This window comes from Narcine bancroftii, chromosome 11 (genome assembly GCF_036971445.1).
Source record: "Narcine bancroftii isolate sNarBan1 chromosome 11, sNarBan1.hap1, whole genome shotgun sequence".
NCBI classification, from domain to species: Eukaryota; Metazoa; Chordata; class Chondrichthyes; order Torpediniformes; family Narcinidae; genus Narcine; species Narcine bancroftii.
In genome coordinates, this window is record NC_091479.1 from 62,915,693 (window position 1) to 62,929,392 (window position 13,700).

General features: G+C 46.2%; 1 protein-coding gene across 2 annotated transcripts in view; it reads right to left on the reverse strand.

The window, feature by feature from the left end:
* Nucleotides 1-13,700, reverse strand: part of tmtc1 (transmembrane O-mannosyltransferase targeting cadherins 1) — a 164,220-nt gene that overhangs the window by 99,412 nt on the left and 51,108 nt on the right. For both annotated transcript variants that reach the window (XM_069903126.1, XM_069903127.1), the window contains exons 6-7: nucleotides 6,513-6,616; nucleotides 4,219-4,408 (exon numbers count right to left, since the gene is read on the reverse strand). In XM_069903126.1, coding sequence (XP_069759227.1) covers nucleotides 4,219-4,408; nucleotides 6,513-6,616 — 294 coding nt within the window. The remainder of the gene's footprint in view (nucleotides 1-4,218; nucleotides 4,409-6,512; nucleotides 6,617-13,700) is intronic.

Sequence of the window (13,700 nt, forward strand, 5' to 3'; positions counted from 1 at the left end):
ACAAAAAAAAATCCATCTCCAAATTCACAAAGAAAAAGCTCCTTTTTTTCTTGCCTGATTTAATCTGAGCCTTTGGACATATCCAGCCATGCACAAGATGTCCTTCAGCTTACTCTCACTGACATCTTTACCAGTGGCACTCGAGTGGTTAAGTGAACTGCATTTGGTGTGGAATAGGAGAATTTTCCTGTAAATGCAGCTTCTCAATTGGATATTTTAGGAAGAGAATGGCATATTTCTACCACTTGCAGTGATAAAAGATAAACAAAATCCATCAACGTGAAGTACCTGGAAACTTAGAGATGTGATACAAAATGCCTCACAAGGAGCTTCCGAATTTGAGAGAGAATGAAGGGAGCATGCAAGCAAGAGAGAGGGAGAGGATGCGGATGAGGGAGAGGGACTGAGGGCGAGAGAGTGGGGGAGGCACGAGGGAGGTGGGGTGAGGGGGCAAGGGAATGGTGAGAGGGAGGTGAGAGGAAGAGAATGAGGAGGGGGCGAGCAGAAGGAGCAAGAGTGAAAGGGGCAAGTGGGAGAATGTGAGACAATGTGGGGATGAGAGATACCAAGAGGGATGGGGCAAGAAGGGGGCTGAGGAGAAGGTGGTGAGGAGGGGGCGAGGTGAAGCAGGAGGAAGGAATGGGAGCAATAGAAGGGGGAAAAGAGCATGTAAAGTGAGAAAAAGTGTGGGGGGGTGAGGGGGCCAAGAGGCACGAGCAAGACTGGGGCAAGTTGGGGGGGGTGTGAATGAGGGGAGGGGAAGGGGGGGGTGAGACAGGGACGAGAGGGCGAGGAGATCGAAAATGGCGGCAAGGCCAAGGGGGTGAGGGGGGTGTTGAGAGAGTGTGGAGTGGGGGCCAGAATGTGAGTGGGAGGTGAGGGAGGGGAGTGGGTGGCCATGCAGGTGAGGGGGGCGGTCACAAATGATGGGGCGAGAGGCAAAGATAGGTAGAAGGAGGCAGAGGGGACATGAGAGGGAGAGGGCAACAGGGAGGGGAGGTTGAAAGGAAGCTGAAGAGCAAGAGAGGAGGTGGACAAAGTGGGGTCAGGGGGGGGAGGCATGAGCAAGGGAGCAGGAAGGGGGGTAGCAAGAGGGAGATCAGAGAAAGAGACACCCACAGAGAAATTGAGAGAGAGAAGGCAGAGAGACAGACTGAGAGGAGCAGCAGCAAGGGAAGGGAGAGAGTGTTATTGGAATGGAGGAAATGGGAGTGTAGACAATTAACACAAGGCACACACATGGAAAATTATACTGTGCAGAATTAAGCAAGTGGTTACTGTGAGGTTTTATTGTTCTGCAATGTTGCTTGCAGTACAGATGCTTCCTTTCCATTTCCCCATTCCTAGACCAAGCCCTGCTGAGCTGCAAGGAAACTCCTGCTGTCACCACGGCAGACAGCGGTTAACTTGGTGCAGAACAGTAATCAGACCTGCGCTTTTGCAATGTGAATGGCTCAGTGAACACTCATCAAATAACCCACCAGGGTAGCCTTTCTCTGTGTGCTGCTCCTCTAATTTGTGGACAACTGGGGCTTAAATAATAGCTGTCCCATACCAAGAATGTGAATGGAGTCAATCATACATATTACAACCCCTTGTGCTTATATAGTGCCTCGAAAGCTGTTTTTTTTTTAAATGGAAGATACCAGTACTTTTAGCCTCAGGACTTGGTTGGTGTGGACGTTGATAACAATTGTCATAAAGAACAGAGGGACAGAGAGGGAATTTCAGTGTTTAGATGTGCTATCATTGGTGTTAATGGTAGAGCCACAAAGATCAGAAATATTCAATCGACCAAACTGGAACATTCTCAACACATTGGGGGGGTTGTAGATAAGGTGAAAAGACTTGAGATGTGGATGATGGTAAATTTGAAAAAGAGGATTTTCAAATGAAGTCAGACTGGAAGCCGTTGCAGCTCAATAAGCAGGAAGCTCGGCGGTAATGGGAAAAGGGCAAGCCATGTGACCAAACGAGCAGAGGCCGGTGTTGGTGAGATCAATTTTTGCAGAGAAGCCTTGTGTGGGAAATTGACACACGGCAGAGCACAAAATTGAGTCTTTTCATCCCTATAGTGTACTCCTTCTACACCAAGAACTGCACAGCTAAATCCCGTTCCAACTCCATCGTCAAATTCACTGAGACCACACTCGTCAACTGGGTATCAAATAATGATGAGATGGAATACAAAGAAAGATTAATCTCAAGTGGCACAGTGCCAAGACAACAACCAGCCTCTCTCTCAATGTCGATGAGATGAAAGGCATTATCACTGACTTCAGGAGAAGGGGCATGTCCACATCATTGGTAATGAAGTTTAAAAGTATATATATTTTAGACGTACAGCACAGCATGATGCTGAAACAAGCCATGAAAGACCTCAACAATGAAAACGCTGTTTACATCCGGTACCGCACAGATGGCAGTCTCTTCAATCTGAGGCGCCTGCAAGCTCACACCAAGACACAAGAGCAACTTGTCCGTGAACTACTCTTTGCAGACGATGCCGCTTTAGTTGCCTATTCAGAGCCAGCTCTTCAGCGCTTGACGTCCTGTTTTGTGGAGACTGCCAAAATGTTTGGCCTAGAAGTCAGCCTGAAGAAAACTGAGGTCCTCCATCAGCCCCCCCACATGACTACCAGCCCCCCCACATCTCCATCGGGCACACAAAACTCAAAACGGTCAACCAGTTTACCTATCTCAGCAGCACCATTTCATCGGATGCAAGGATCGACAACGAGATAGACAACAGACTCGCCAAGACAAATGGCGCCTTTGGAAGTCTGGAAAAACAACCAACTGAAAAACCTCACAAAGATTAGCGTATACAGAGCCGTTGTCATACCCACACTCCTGTTCGGCTCCGAATCATGGGTCCTTTACCGGCATCACCTACGGCTCCTAGAAAGCTTCCACCAGCGTTGTCTCTGCTCCATCCTCAACATTCATTGGAGCGACTTCATCTCCAACATCGAAGTACTCGAGATGGCAGAGGCCGACAGCATCGAACCAACGCTGCTGAAGATCCAACTGCGCTGGGTAGGTCACGTCTCCAGAATGGAGGACCATCGCCTTCCCAAGATCGTGTTATATCACGAGCTCTCCACTGGCCACCGTGACAGAGGTGCACCAAAGAAGAGGTACAAGGACTGCCTAAAGAAAGCTCTTGGTGCCTGCCACATTGACCATCGCCAGTGGGCTGATATCGCCTCAAACCGTGCATCTTGGCGCCTCACAGTTTGGCGGGCAGCAACCTCCTTTGAAGAAGACCGCAGAGCCCACCTCACTGTCAAAAGACAAAGGAAGAAAAACCCAACACCCAACCCCAACCAACCAATTTTCCCTTGCAACCGCTGCAACCGTGTCTGCCTGTCCCACATCGGACTTGTCAGCCACAAACGAGCCTGCAGCTGACGTGGACATTACCCTTCCATAAATCTTCATCCGCAAAGCCAAGCCAAAGAAGAAGAGAAGACAGCACAGTAACAGGCCGTTTCGGCCCACGAGCTAGTGCCGCCAATTAAACCCCATTATCCTTTATCCCAGGTACATTTAGAACAGTGGGAGGGAACCGAAGCCCCCAGGGCAAACCAACAAAAGCACAGGGAGAATGACAAACCCTTTACGGACAGTATGGGGTTTGAACCCCAGTCCCTGTCGTTGGCACTGTAGCAGTGTTGAGCTAACCGCTATACCAACCGTGCCGCCCACTATGCCAAACTGTGCCACCAATCATATATCCAATCTGGGACAAGCAGGTTGACTTGCCAGTCAAGAAAGTACACCATTGCCTCAACTTTCTCAGAAGACTAAGTTGGTTCGGCAGGTCTCCCCTTGTCCTTCAACAATTTCTACTGGCACGGTCCTGAAAGTCCACACCAACAGGCTTTAAGATCATTTCTTTCTTACAGCCATCAGACTCTTGAATGAACCTCATTACAATTCTTTTATGCTGCCCTTGGTGCCAATTAATCTTTCTTTTCATTGTCCACTAAGAACAGCCTATTACTTTCCATGGATGCTGTGTGGCCTGTTGAGTTCCTCCAGCATTTTTGTGTACCGTCCTTGTTCTCCAGCAGCTCCTGGTTTCCTCTGTAAATTGTGCTCCTTACACAGCTGTATGAATGCTGTAACTTACCTGTTTGCCTGCTCGCAGAAGAACCTTTCTCACTGTATGAGGTATTTTGTGACAAAAAAAATTCAACCAAAAGGACTTACCGGTGCAGACAGGAGGCAGTTGTGCATCAAAAGGACCATCCCCAGCCCAAACACCGCCGTTGCCATGTTCCGTCCATCCCATAAGGACTCCACCAGAGGAATGCTCCCCACTTGCCAGTCGTAGCAGAGGGTGATAGGTGCCAACAGCAGCCAGGCATTGAAGGTCAGCAGGTAAGAATAGGTGAGAAACCTGCAGCAAAACCGGAAGAGTGAACCAATGCTTTCCATGGCACTGTGATTCCTTAGTGTACTTTAATGCAATAAAAATACTTTAAATACTGTAATATGGGCAACTTGCCAGCTAATCTGCCACAGCCAAATTTCTCACATAGATTTAAGACCAGCCAGTTAAGAGTACTCAGAAAACTTCATCAGTGGTCAAAATCCACTGGATCATCAAGTAATCAAAAGCATCTCTCACCTTTATATGAGCACATAATGACCCTGATCATTTTTAATGATTTACTCATTCACCGATTTGGACGCCACAGGCAACAACAAGATATATTGTTCATAACAATTGCCCCTGGAGTGAATCATGTTCATAAGTCTGCTGTTGCACGTGGACCAATTTGCTTCTACATTTAGCGGGAGGGGTTTTTACAAAAGTCTGGTCGTTTCCTGGCTTGTTGAAGCAAAGACCATCTTCGTTTATATCTCATCCAAACCACAGCACCTCAACAATGTAGCATAATGGCACCACACTAGGACTAACTTGCATTATGTGCTAATGTCCCTGGAATGGGACTCGTTTGAATCTCTGGGCAAATCAGCAATGGGCCAGGATCAGAATCAGGCAGCGAGCTGGCTAGGATCACCAGGGATCTGGATGCTTACCCAAAATTTACCTATTACTAATTTACTAGCTTGGACTTCACATTCAAAGTGCTGAGGGTTTTTGCTGTGGCTGGTGTCACGTTGTCGTGCAAGTTTACCAAAGCAAGCCAGCCCATGAAAGAGTATTAAGCTTTGAAAGCTGACAGTACCATACCACCACCCCGCCACCCCCACAGCTTAGCTGTCAACATATGAAAAATTCTTACGTTGTGCAACAATGTGTTCCTCATAATTAGAACTACATGGCAAAACAAGCATCATCTGGAGAGAGGCAACTCCAAATCAGCCCCTTAAATCACAACACTATCTGGAATGTTAACACGGTCTTTCTCTCAGATACTGCCAGGACTGCTGAGCATTTGTCAAATATTTTCCTTTTAAATTCAAATTTCCAACATCAGCAGTATTTTGCTTTCATTCAATTTTTTTTTTTAAAAAGTCAAGATCTTTTCAACTGCGCTACATTTTTGGACAGAATTCTCAACATGTTATGACATCATTATTCCTCACCTTTGGGTTTCCGGTCTAGTGCTGTAGAAGAAATCTCAGGATCTTTAGGGAGACAGCTGACTAGCATACAATTAAAAATTCTTGGTTGCATTGCATTGATCAAATCTCATTGGGCTATCATTCTTAATCATAGTAAGGGATATATTCAAGAGCAAAATTTAAATGCAATCTTATTTTCAATTTGCCTGATTGCAAATGATTCAAGGCAGAGTATTGCATTTGGGGAAAATGCCAGACTGATTAAAAATGAGTCAAGAACTGGAGGGCATGGGTTAAGGGTGAAAGTTTAAAAGGAATATTTGAGGGAACTTCTTCATGCAGAGGGTGGGAAACAAGCAAGTTGAAGTGGAGAATGTGGGCTCAGTTTTGAAATACAAGAAAAAATTGGATCAGTACATGGATGTGAAGGACATGGAGGGCTTTGATCCAGGTACAGGTCAAAGGCAGTGGCAGAATAGTTCACCACAGACTAGATGGGCCAAAGGGCCTGTTTCTGTGATGTGTTCTATGGTTCTAATTACCATTTTCCTTCTGCATTAGAGACGAAATGAGCATTTATTATAATGTAGTCATTTCCTGGCTGTTTGTTTATACCTGAATTAAATGCTCAGGTTACTATTGAGGCAAATCTGCAATGGACCAAAATCAGTTTCTGACAGTGAGCTGTCTGCAATTACTGGTGACTCTGATGTTCAGTGCACAATTTAGCTTTATCCAATCTGCCAGCCTGGAGTTCATGTTGAAAGTGGCAAGGCCTCTTGCTGTGACTGTTATAATACAAGTGCCTGCAAAAACACTGAACCCACAATAACGCCCTGCCATGCTGCACTGTCATGGTACTGTGAAATGAAAGGGACGGTACAATATTCAATCAGATCACAGAACGTCCTTCAAAGAAGTAGCCTGCTGGCAGACAAGGGGGTTTCAGAAAAGCAGGAGCACAGTACCTGGTGAGAAAGTGAGGGGAGAATGAAGCTGGATTGTCCTGCTCTGAGAAGTTGGGCATGGAACCTGCCATGATCCAGACTCGGAAAAACAGGATGAGAAGCACCTAGAATGAGAGAAAGAAGTGACCATTCCCGCAACCCACAGTTGATGAACATAATGCAAAGGTCATTACGATCCCCAAATCGACCAATCAATGCCATCACTGGTCATGGCTTAGCTCCAGAACCATGGTGGTTGAGCGTATGATCCAGCCTGATGTCGATGGAGGTCTTTGCCATCACCGGATGAAGCACTGATCCATGTGATCCATGTACACAGAAGGTACGTGTCACATGAAGGGCGGGGAAGCTATTCTGTCGCCTGACTGATTTCTGTGCTTCACACAATACATGCAAGCTCCGCTTTACATGATTAATTTGTCCCGATTTTCTCTCGTGTAAGACGAATTCATATTAAGTGATTAATAGAATTAATGGGAATAATTACAATGTCCTTTCAGATTGTCCATCAAGACTCATAAAAATGTGTTTAAAAAAAACTTCTTAGCTGCATATGCCAAAACTATTAGGGTTAATAAAAATAATTATGATATTTTTCATTCATTTCATAATTGCATCATAACTAAACCATTTCTTAGAAAAATATTTGTCCAAAATTGACTGCACAGATGATGGGGTTTTTTCCCTCATTATACAATTTTTTTTAGCTAGCGATCACTTTTTCCAAATTGCTGCGGATTCCACGCTTCTCTCCACGTTAGGATTGACATTTAGACAAAAATCCTTGGCGGTTTCAACAAGATCAAATCCTTTTTGAAAAATTTTCTGGAAATTTTGCAGCGGCGTTTTTAATCGGTGCGATCAGCTTCCCCTGTAATTCTTACGTTGTGCAATCCTGTTCAGTGTTTAAAGTGGTCAAACCAACCTAAACTTGCAGCAAACATCTCTGTATCCCCTTGAAATTTATTTTCTTTAAGCATCGTGGAGATGTTTAAAGCTTTGTACTAAGTGGTATTTCCTTTTAGTTACAAAGTTCACTCCAAAGATGAAGAAGCCGTTCCATTTCAATCATTAACGGACTTCAGTTTCGAGTCATTTGCGCTTAGAGAAACTAATGCAACTTTACCTTGTTCTTTACATTCATGCTTCTTACTTAAAATTGTGCGTACTGACGACTCATTGTTCGCCAGATCATGTCCGATTTTCACATTGCTGGTACCGTCTTCGAGGCAAGTTTTTCTTCTAAAGTAATTGCTTTTCTTTTCCTTTTAACATCACTACCAGATTCTTGTCCACATTTTTCTTTTATCCGTATTTAATGGGGGCGGGGGGGGGACACACCGAGTCTGACTGTCATTTGTGCATATTTTACTTAGGGTCACACATGCAATCTACTTGCGTTACAAGCCCAGAGCACTCCAAAACCAGGCAGCAATAGATATTCACCAAGACAAGTAGTAACTTAAACAAAAGTTATTTTTAATTATCTTTAAACATGAAAACAGAATCAAGCTTTAACTTATCACTACTATTAACTTAACTAACCTAACTTAACCCCCTTCTAATTCTAAGCGCACGTGTATGATGTGTGTGTAAATTTAAGAAAAGTTCTTTGGTTCACAGTTCAATCTCACTTCTTGTTCTTCCAAGTTCACTGGTTGCAGGCAATTCTTAGACTGAGCACCAAATTTAACATGTATAAAGTTTACCAGGCTTTGGTGCTCGAAAGGTAAATGGTTATCGCTCAGGAAGATTCTTGTAGGTTTGCAGAGAGAGATGTGTTGTTCCAGGATGTCCACAACTATGGTACCACCATTAGTCACCTCAATGTCTTGCTGATGAAACTTGCCCCATCAGGGTTCTCCAGATGATAACCTCTTTCTTTCAGACTATCGTAGAGTCCCTTTATGTTCCTCTTCTTTCAAGAGAAAGATCAGACAGATAGCACTTCCTGCCACCCGCCACTCTGGAGCTTCTGTTTCAGTTCCAACAAGCTTCTCCTGGCTTGTTACAGCTTTCTGTCACACACAGTCAAAGACTCCCTTCTGTCTCTCTCTCTCTCTATCTGAGATTCAAACTGCCAGCAGCATGTCCTTCTCTCTCTCTTACTTGCAAAATCCCTGACCTTCTCCAGCAAACAATAGGAGTCACCCTTCTGGTCCATCTGTTGTTTTAGGTAAACAATAACCTCTCAAAGACCTCTGAGTGAGCACTTTTAAGAGAGGTCAAAAACCTTGCAAAAACGTCCAAAACAGACAACCTGGCTCTGGTTGTTCTTCCAAGACAATAGTCCATTCATTTCATGACATCATTTCAATTAGCACTTACTTGTGAAATGTGCATACCATTCTCCATAGTTTCTGTAAAGTCATTGATTATGTATTTCAAATAAGATCTGTTTTAAAGTGTGTGTAGGTGTGTAACCTTCTCTAATTTTACCAATTTATCTCCCAAAAACATTCCCAAATATTCCATCACACTTGTAACTCCAATTTTCCAGAAATTTCCAGAAAGATCTCATGGTAATTGAATAACTATACCTGTATAACAGGAAATGGTCGCAATTTTCCAAAATCGAGGTACCTGAATTTCACGTTGAATAAAGTAATGTATAGCAGGGTTTGCCAAGAAAACTCAAGAGGACTGAAGAAGGTAAATGCAGCATAGACACGGGAAATTGTCCTTTTTCCCAGGATAGTGGAGTCTAAAATGAGAGGGTGTGGTGGTGCACTCGCTCAGGGCGAACCGGCCCCGCTTGTAATGCCATGTGGTGGGGCAGCCCTGGGAAGATGGCGCCATCAGGGGTTTCTTCCCCAGTCGAATCTCCCACATGACGCGCGCCCCAGGCAGCTTCTGTGATGTAATCACGCACAGGGTGACTGAGTTAGTGCTGCCATTAAAGGGGCATGTGCCAAATTCAAATAAAACAGTTGTTAAAGACCCTCAATGTGGTGGCTGTGTTTCTTTCACTATTCACACAGCCACAATGGTGACCCCAATGAGCCCAGATGTCTTTCTGGACTCAAAAAAGCCATGGATTTGGCAGAGCTTAATGCTGTCTCCATCACGTTTCCCCCACTTATGGGCCTACCAACCGAGAACGTGGTTCAGGCAGGTGGAAGCGCAGTTTCAACTCCACAACATCTCTGCAGACGCCATGATATTTTACCACGTTGTGAGCGCTCTGGACCAAGATATATGGTGAGCGTGGATGACATCATCCATCACCCCCTGGCTGCAGGCAAGTACATCACCCTTAAAAATCTGCTACTGGTAACTTTCAGGCTCACCCCTCAGCATCGGGCTTCCAGGTTCCTGCACCTGGATGGGCTTGGAAACCGTAGTCCTTCAGCGCTAATGGACAAGGTGCTGGCCCTGGTGGAAGACGACAAGAATTGTTTTCTCTTCTGCCAAATTTTTCTGGAGCAAATGCCAGAGGACATTCGGTTGCACCTTACGGACGAGGACTTCTTAGACGTGAGAAAGGCAGCAGCCCGTGCGGACGCCCTCTGGCTCACGAAGAGGAGAACGAGGCAGCCCTCAACTGGGCGGCATGTCCGGGAACTAGCAGACCGCTGCCCGCCCCCAAGGACAAGCCAGTGGAGGGCCAGACGCTATGGTGCTTCTACCACCAGCGCTGGGGAGTGCAAGTCCGTAAGTGCCACCAACCCTGCGGGTTTCAGGGAAACGACCAGGCCAGCCGCCGTTGATGGCTGCGATAGCTGGCCGCACAAACAGCCTCCTTCATGTGGCAGACAGATCCTCCGGCCGCCAATTCCTGGTTGACACAGGGGCTGAGCTGAGCATCCTCCCCCCCCCCCACCACATTAAAGACTCACACCTGATCTCGCGATCCAACCCTGTGGGCAGCCAATGGCTCCACCATCAGGACCTATGGCACCCGCAGGGCACAGATCCAGATTCAGATTGGAACTTCTCCGCCAACTTCCACGGCACACGGGTCTTCTCCAAGGTGGACCTCATGTGGGGATACCATCAGATCCCGGTGCATCCAGATGACGTGGGGAAGATGGCCATTATCACCCCATTCAGCCTCAAAGAACCCTTCGAGTTCTTGCATCTGCCCTTCGGCCTAAAGAATGCAGCCCAAATGTTCCAGCGCCTCATGGACCCGGTTGGGAAGGACTTGGACTTTATGATCATTTACTTGGATGATATGCTCATTGCCAGTCGCAGCCACAATGAACACAAGGCCCACCTTTGCACCCTCTTTGCTCGGCTGGCAGATTTCCGCCTCATGGTCAACGCAGCCAAATGCCAATTGGGCAAGGAGACTCTCCAATTTCTGGGGCACACCATTTCAGTGGCGGCCATCCAATGTTTCCCCAAACCACTCCCCCCCCCCACCCTCAAAGGCCTCCAGGAGTTCGTGGTGATGGTGAACTTTTACCATCGTTTCATCCCCGGAGCTGCTCGCACCATGCGGCCATTGTTCACACTGATGGCCACCAAAATATGACTCCTTCATGGCCCGAAGAGGCGGACAGGGCTTTCGTTGCGACAAAGGAGGCCCTAGCCAGTGTGACACTACTAGCACATGGCGCTCTCCGTAGATGTCTTAGCTACGGCGGGGGGGGGGGGGGGGGGGGGTGGGTGGGTGGGGGGGGGGGGGGGGAAGGGTCATGGAACAGTGGCTCGATGGTCTTTTTCAGCAAGCAGCTGCGCCTGCCAGAACTCAAATATAGCACCTTCGACCGGGAGCTCCTGGTGCTGTACTTGGCCATCCGCTATTTTCACTATTTCCTAGAGGGCAGGCCGTTCACACTCTTCACAGATCACAAGCCCCTCACCCAGGCACTGGCAATGGCCAAGGATCCATGGTCCACCAGACAACAACGTCACCTCTCGTACGTGTTGGAGTTCACAACCGACATCCGACACAGGGCCGGCAAAGACAATGTGGTGGCAGATGTACTCTCATGCCCCGCCATCAACACTCTCGCCCCCAGCCTAGATTATGCCCAACTGGCCCAGGCCCAGAAGAACGATGCGGAGATGCAGACCTTGCGGATCACCATCTCGGGCCTCGAACTCGGAGACGTCCAGTTGCCCAACAGCCCGGACACACTGCTCTGCGATGTCTCAACAGGCACGCCACGTCCAGTAGTCCTGCCGCACTGGAGAGCGAGAGTTTTCAGCCTAGTCCACAACCTCACTCACCCAGCAGTGAAAACGACAGTGCCGATGGCTGCAGAGCGGTTCGTGTTGGAATTGCAACCTGTCTGCTCAGTGGAACAGTAGGTGTCTGATTGGCTCCTTGCCATCTGTGACATAGTGCTGCTGTATATAAATTGTCTACAATATTTCCCATGCTACAGCAGGAGCTACATTTCAATAATATTTCATTGGGAGTGAAGCAGTTTGGCACATTTTGGAGCTGGGAACAGCACGAGATCAATGTTACATTGCTTATTCCTGCAATAAGAGGGTGATCTGCTGAAAGGAAGTTATGTGGAAAGGGTTAAAAAAAAAACTGGTGGAATAGCATATGCTGAGGCAAAGTGGTCGTTGAGACTCTGCATCAAGAGAAGATTTACTAGGATGTTGCTCAGACTTCAGAAAATGAGTTACGGGGAAAGGTTAAACAGGTTAGGACTTTATTCCCTGGAGTGTAGAAGAATGAGGGGAGATTTGATAGAGGTATTCAAAATTATGAGGGGTATCAACAGAGTAAATGTAAATAGGCTTTTTCCACTGAGAGTAGGTGAGATGCAAACCAGAGAACATGGGTGAAGAGTGAAATGGGAAAAGTTTAGGGGGAACTTCATCACACAGAGTGTGGTGGGAGTGTGGAACGAGCTGCCCACTGAAGTAGTGAATGTGAGCTCAATTTTAACATTTAAGAAGAATTTGGGCAGGTACATGGATGGGAGAAGTATGGAGGACTAAGGACAGGGATGCCGGTCAGTGGGACTGGGCAAAAAAAAAAAGGTTCGGCACAGACTAGAAGGGTTGAAGGGGCCTGTTTCTGTGCTGTAATGTTGTTGTTCTTCTTCTTTCTTTGGCTTGGCGGAGGAAGATTTATGGAGGGGTAAATGTCCACGTCAGCTGCAGGCTCGTTTGTGACTGACAAGTCCGATGCGGGACAGGCATACACGGTTGCAGCGGTTCTAAGAAAGCCAGTATTTTAGAGTGGCAAGTCAGAGGCTGAAAGCAATCAGACTCTTCCCCCTTTTACATAGCCGTTAAAGAACAGGAATTAACCTTCACTTAACTGTGTGAATGCAATGAACATGGAATGGTGGGGTTCTCTTTCATCCCAGTAATTACCTGCTAAGGTAGGTAGTATCAGAGCCGAGTCACACTGGCCCAGCTTTACTTGGTTCAGTGTGATTAACCCGACCTGGATTTAAACAAGGGTCATTCACATGCCACTTAAGTGGGATTGCTATGTAAAAAAGGTCATCTGCCTCACTCCTACATCCTCACATTGCCTCTCTTCCTTCTACACTCTCAGTGCTAATGCAGGGTCTTGACCTGAAATGTCCGTCAATCATCCCTTTGCCTCCATGATGCACTGAGTTCTCCCAGGAGTTTTCTTTCTTTGCTCCAGAACCAAGCATCTTCTGATTCTATTTACTCAATTTACTTCAGAGTTTGTAAAATCGAGAAGTAATTTCATGGATATTAATTGACAGGCAGATGCTAGTGTTGGAAAGTCCAAAACCAAATCAGGAACAAACTGAAATAAAAAATTAAACTGTTTCACTGAAAACGGTTTCTCCTGAACTGTCAACCCTCAGTTGTACAGAAGTTTCACGATTCATAATGAAAGAGTTTCCAACACCAACATTTCAGGTGATCAGAGGTCAGGGCAGTTGTTAAAAAGATTGTGATTGACAAACCTTCACCAATCTCTGGGCCAGAACTCGTATCATTCAGTCTCTTTTGATCCCAAATGGATCTCTAATATTCCCGTCGTTCACTCCATCCCCTCCCACAGTTCTCTGCAACTTAAAACATATTTGGTTGCCAACTTTTTGTGAGTTTTGATAACAGTCAGAAACATGAATTTCCCAGATATTTCCTCACATGAGAAGTGTCTCCATAATCAACATTTCATTTTTGTTTGTTGAATAAAGTGGTTCCAAACATTTCTAAATAGCACCCCCACAAAAGAAATTCCTGAATACTAAGTGTTTGAGGCCATGAAAGGAATGGAGACAA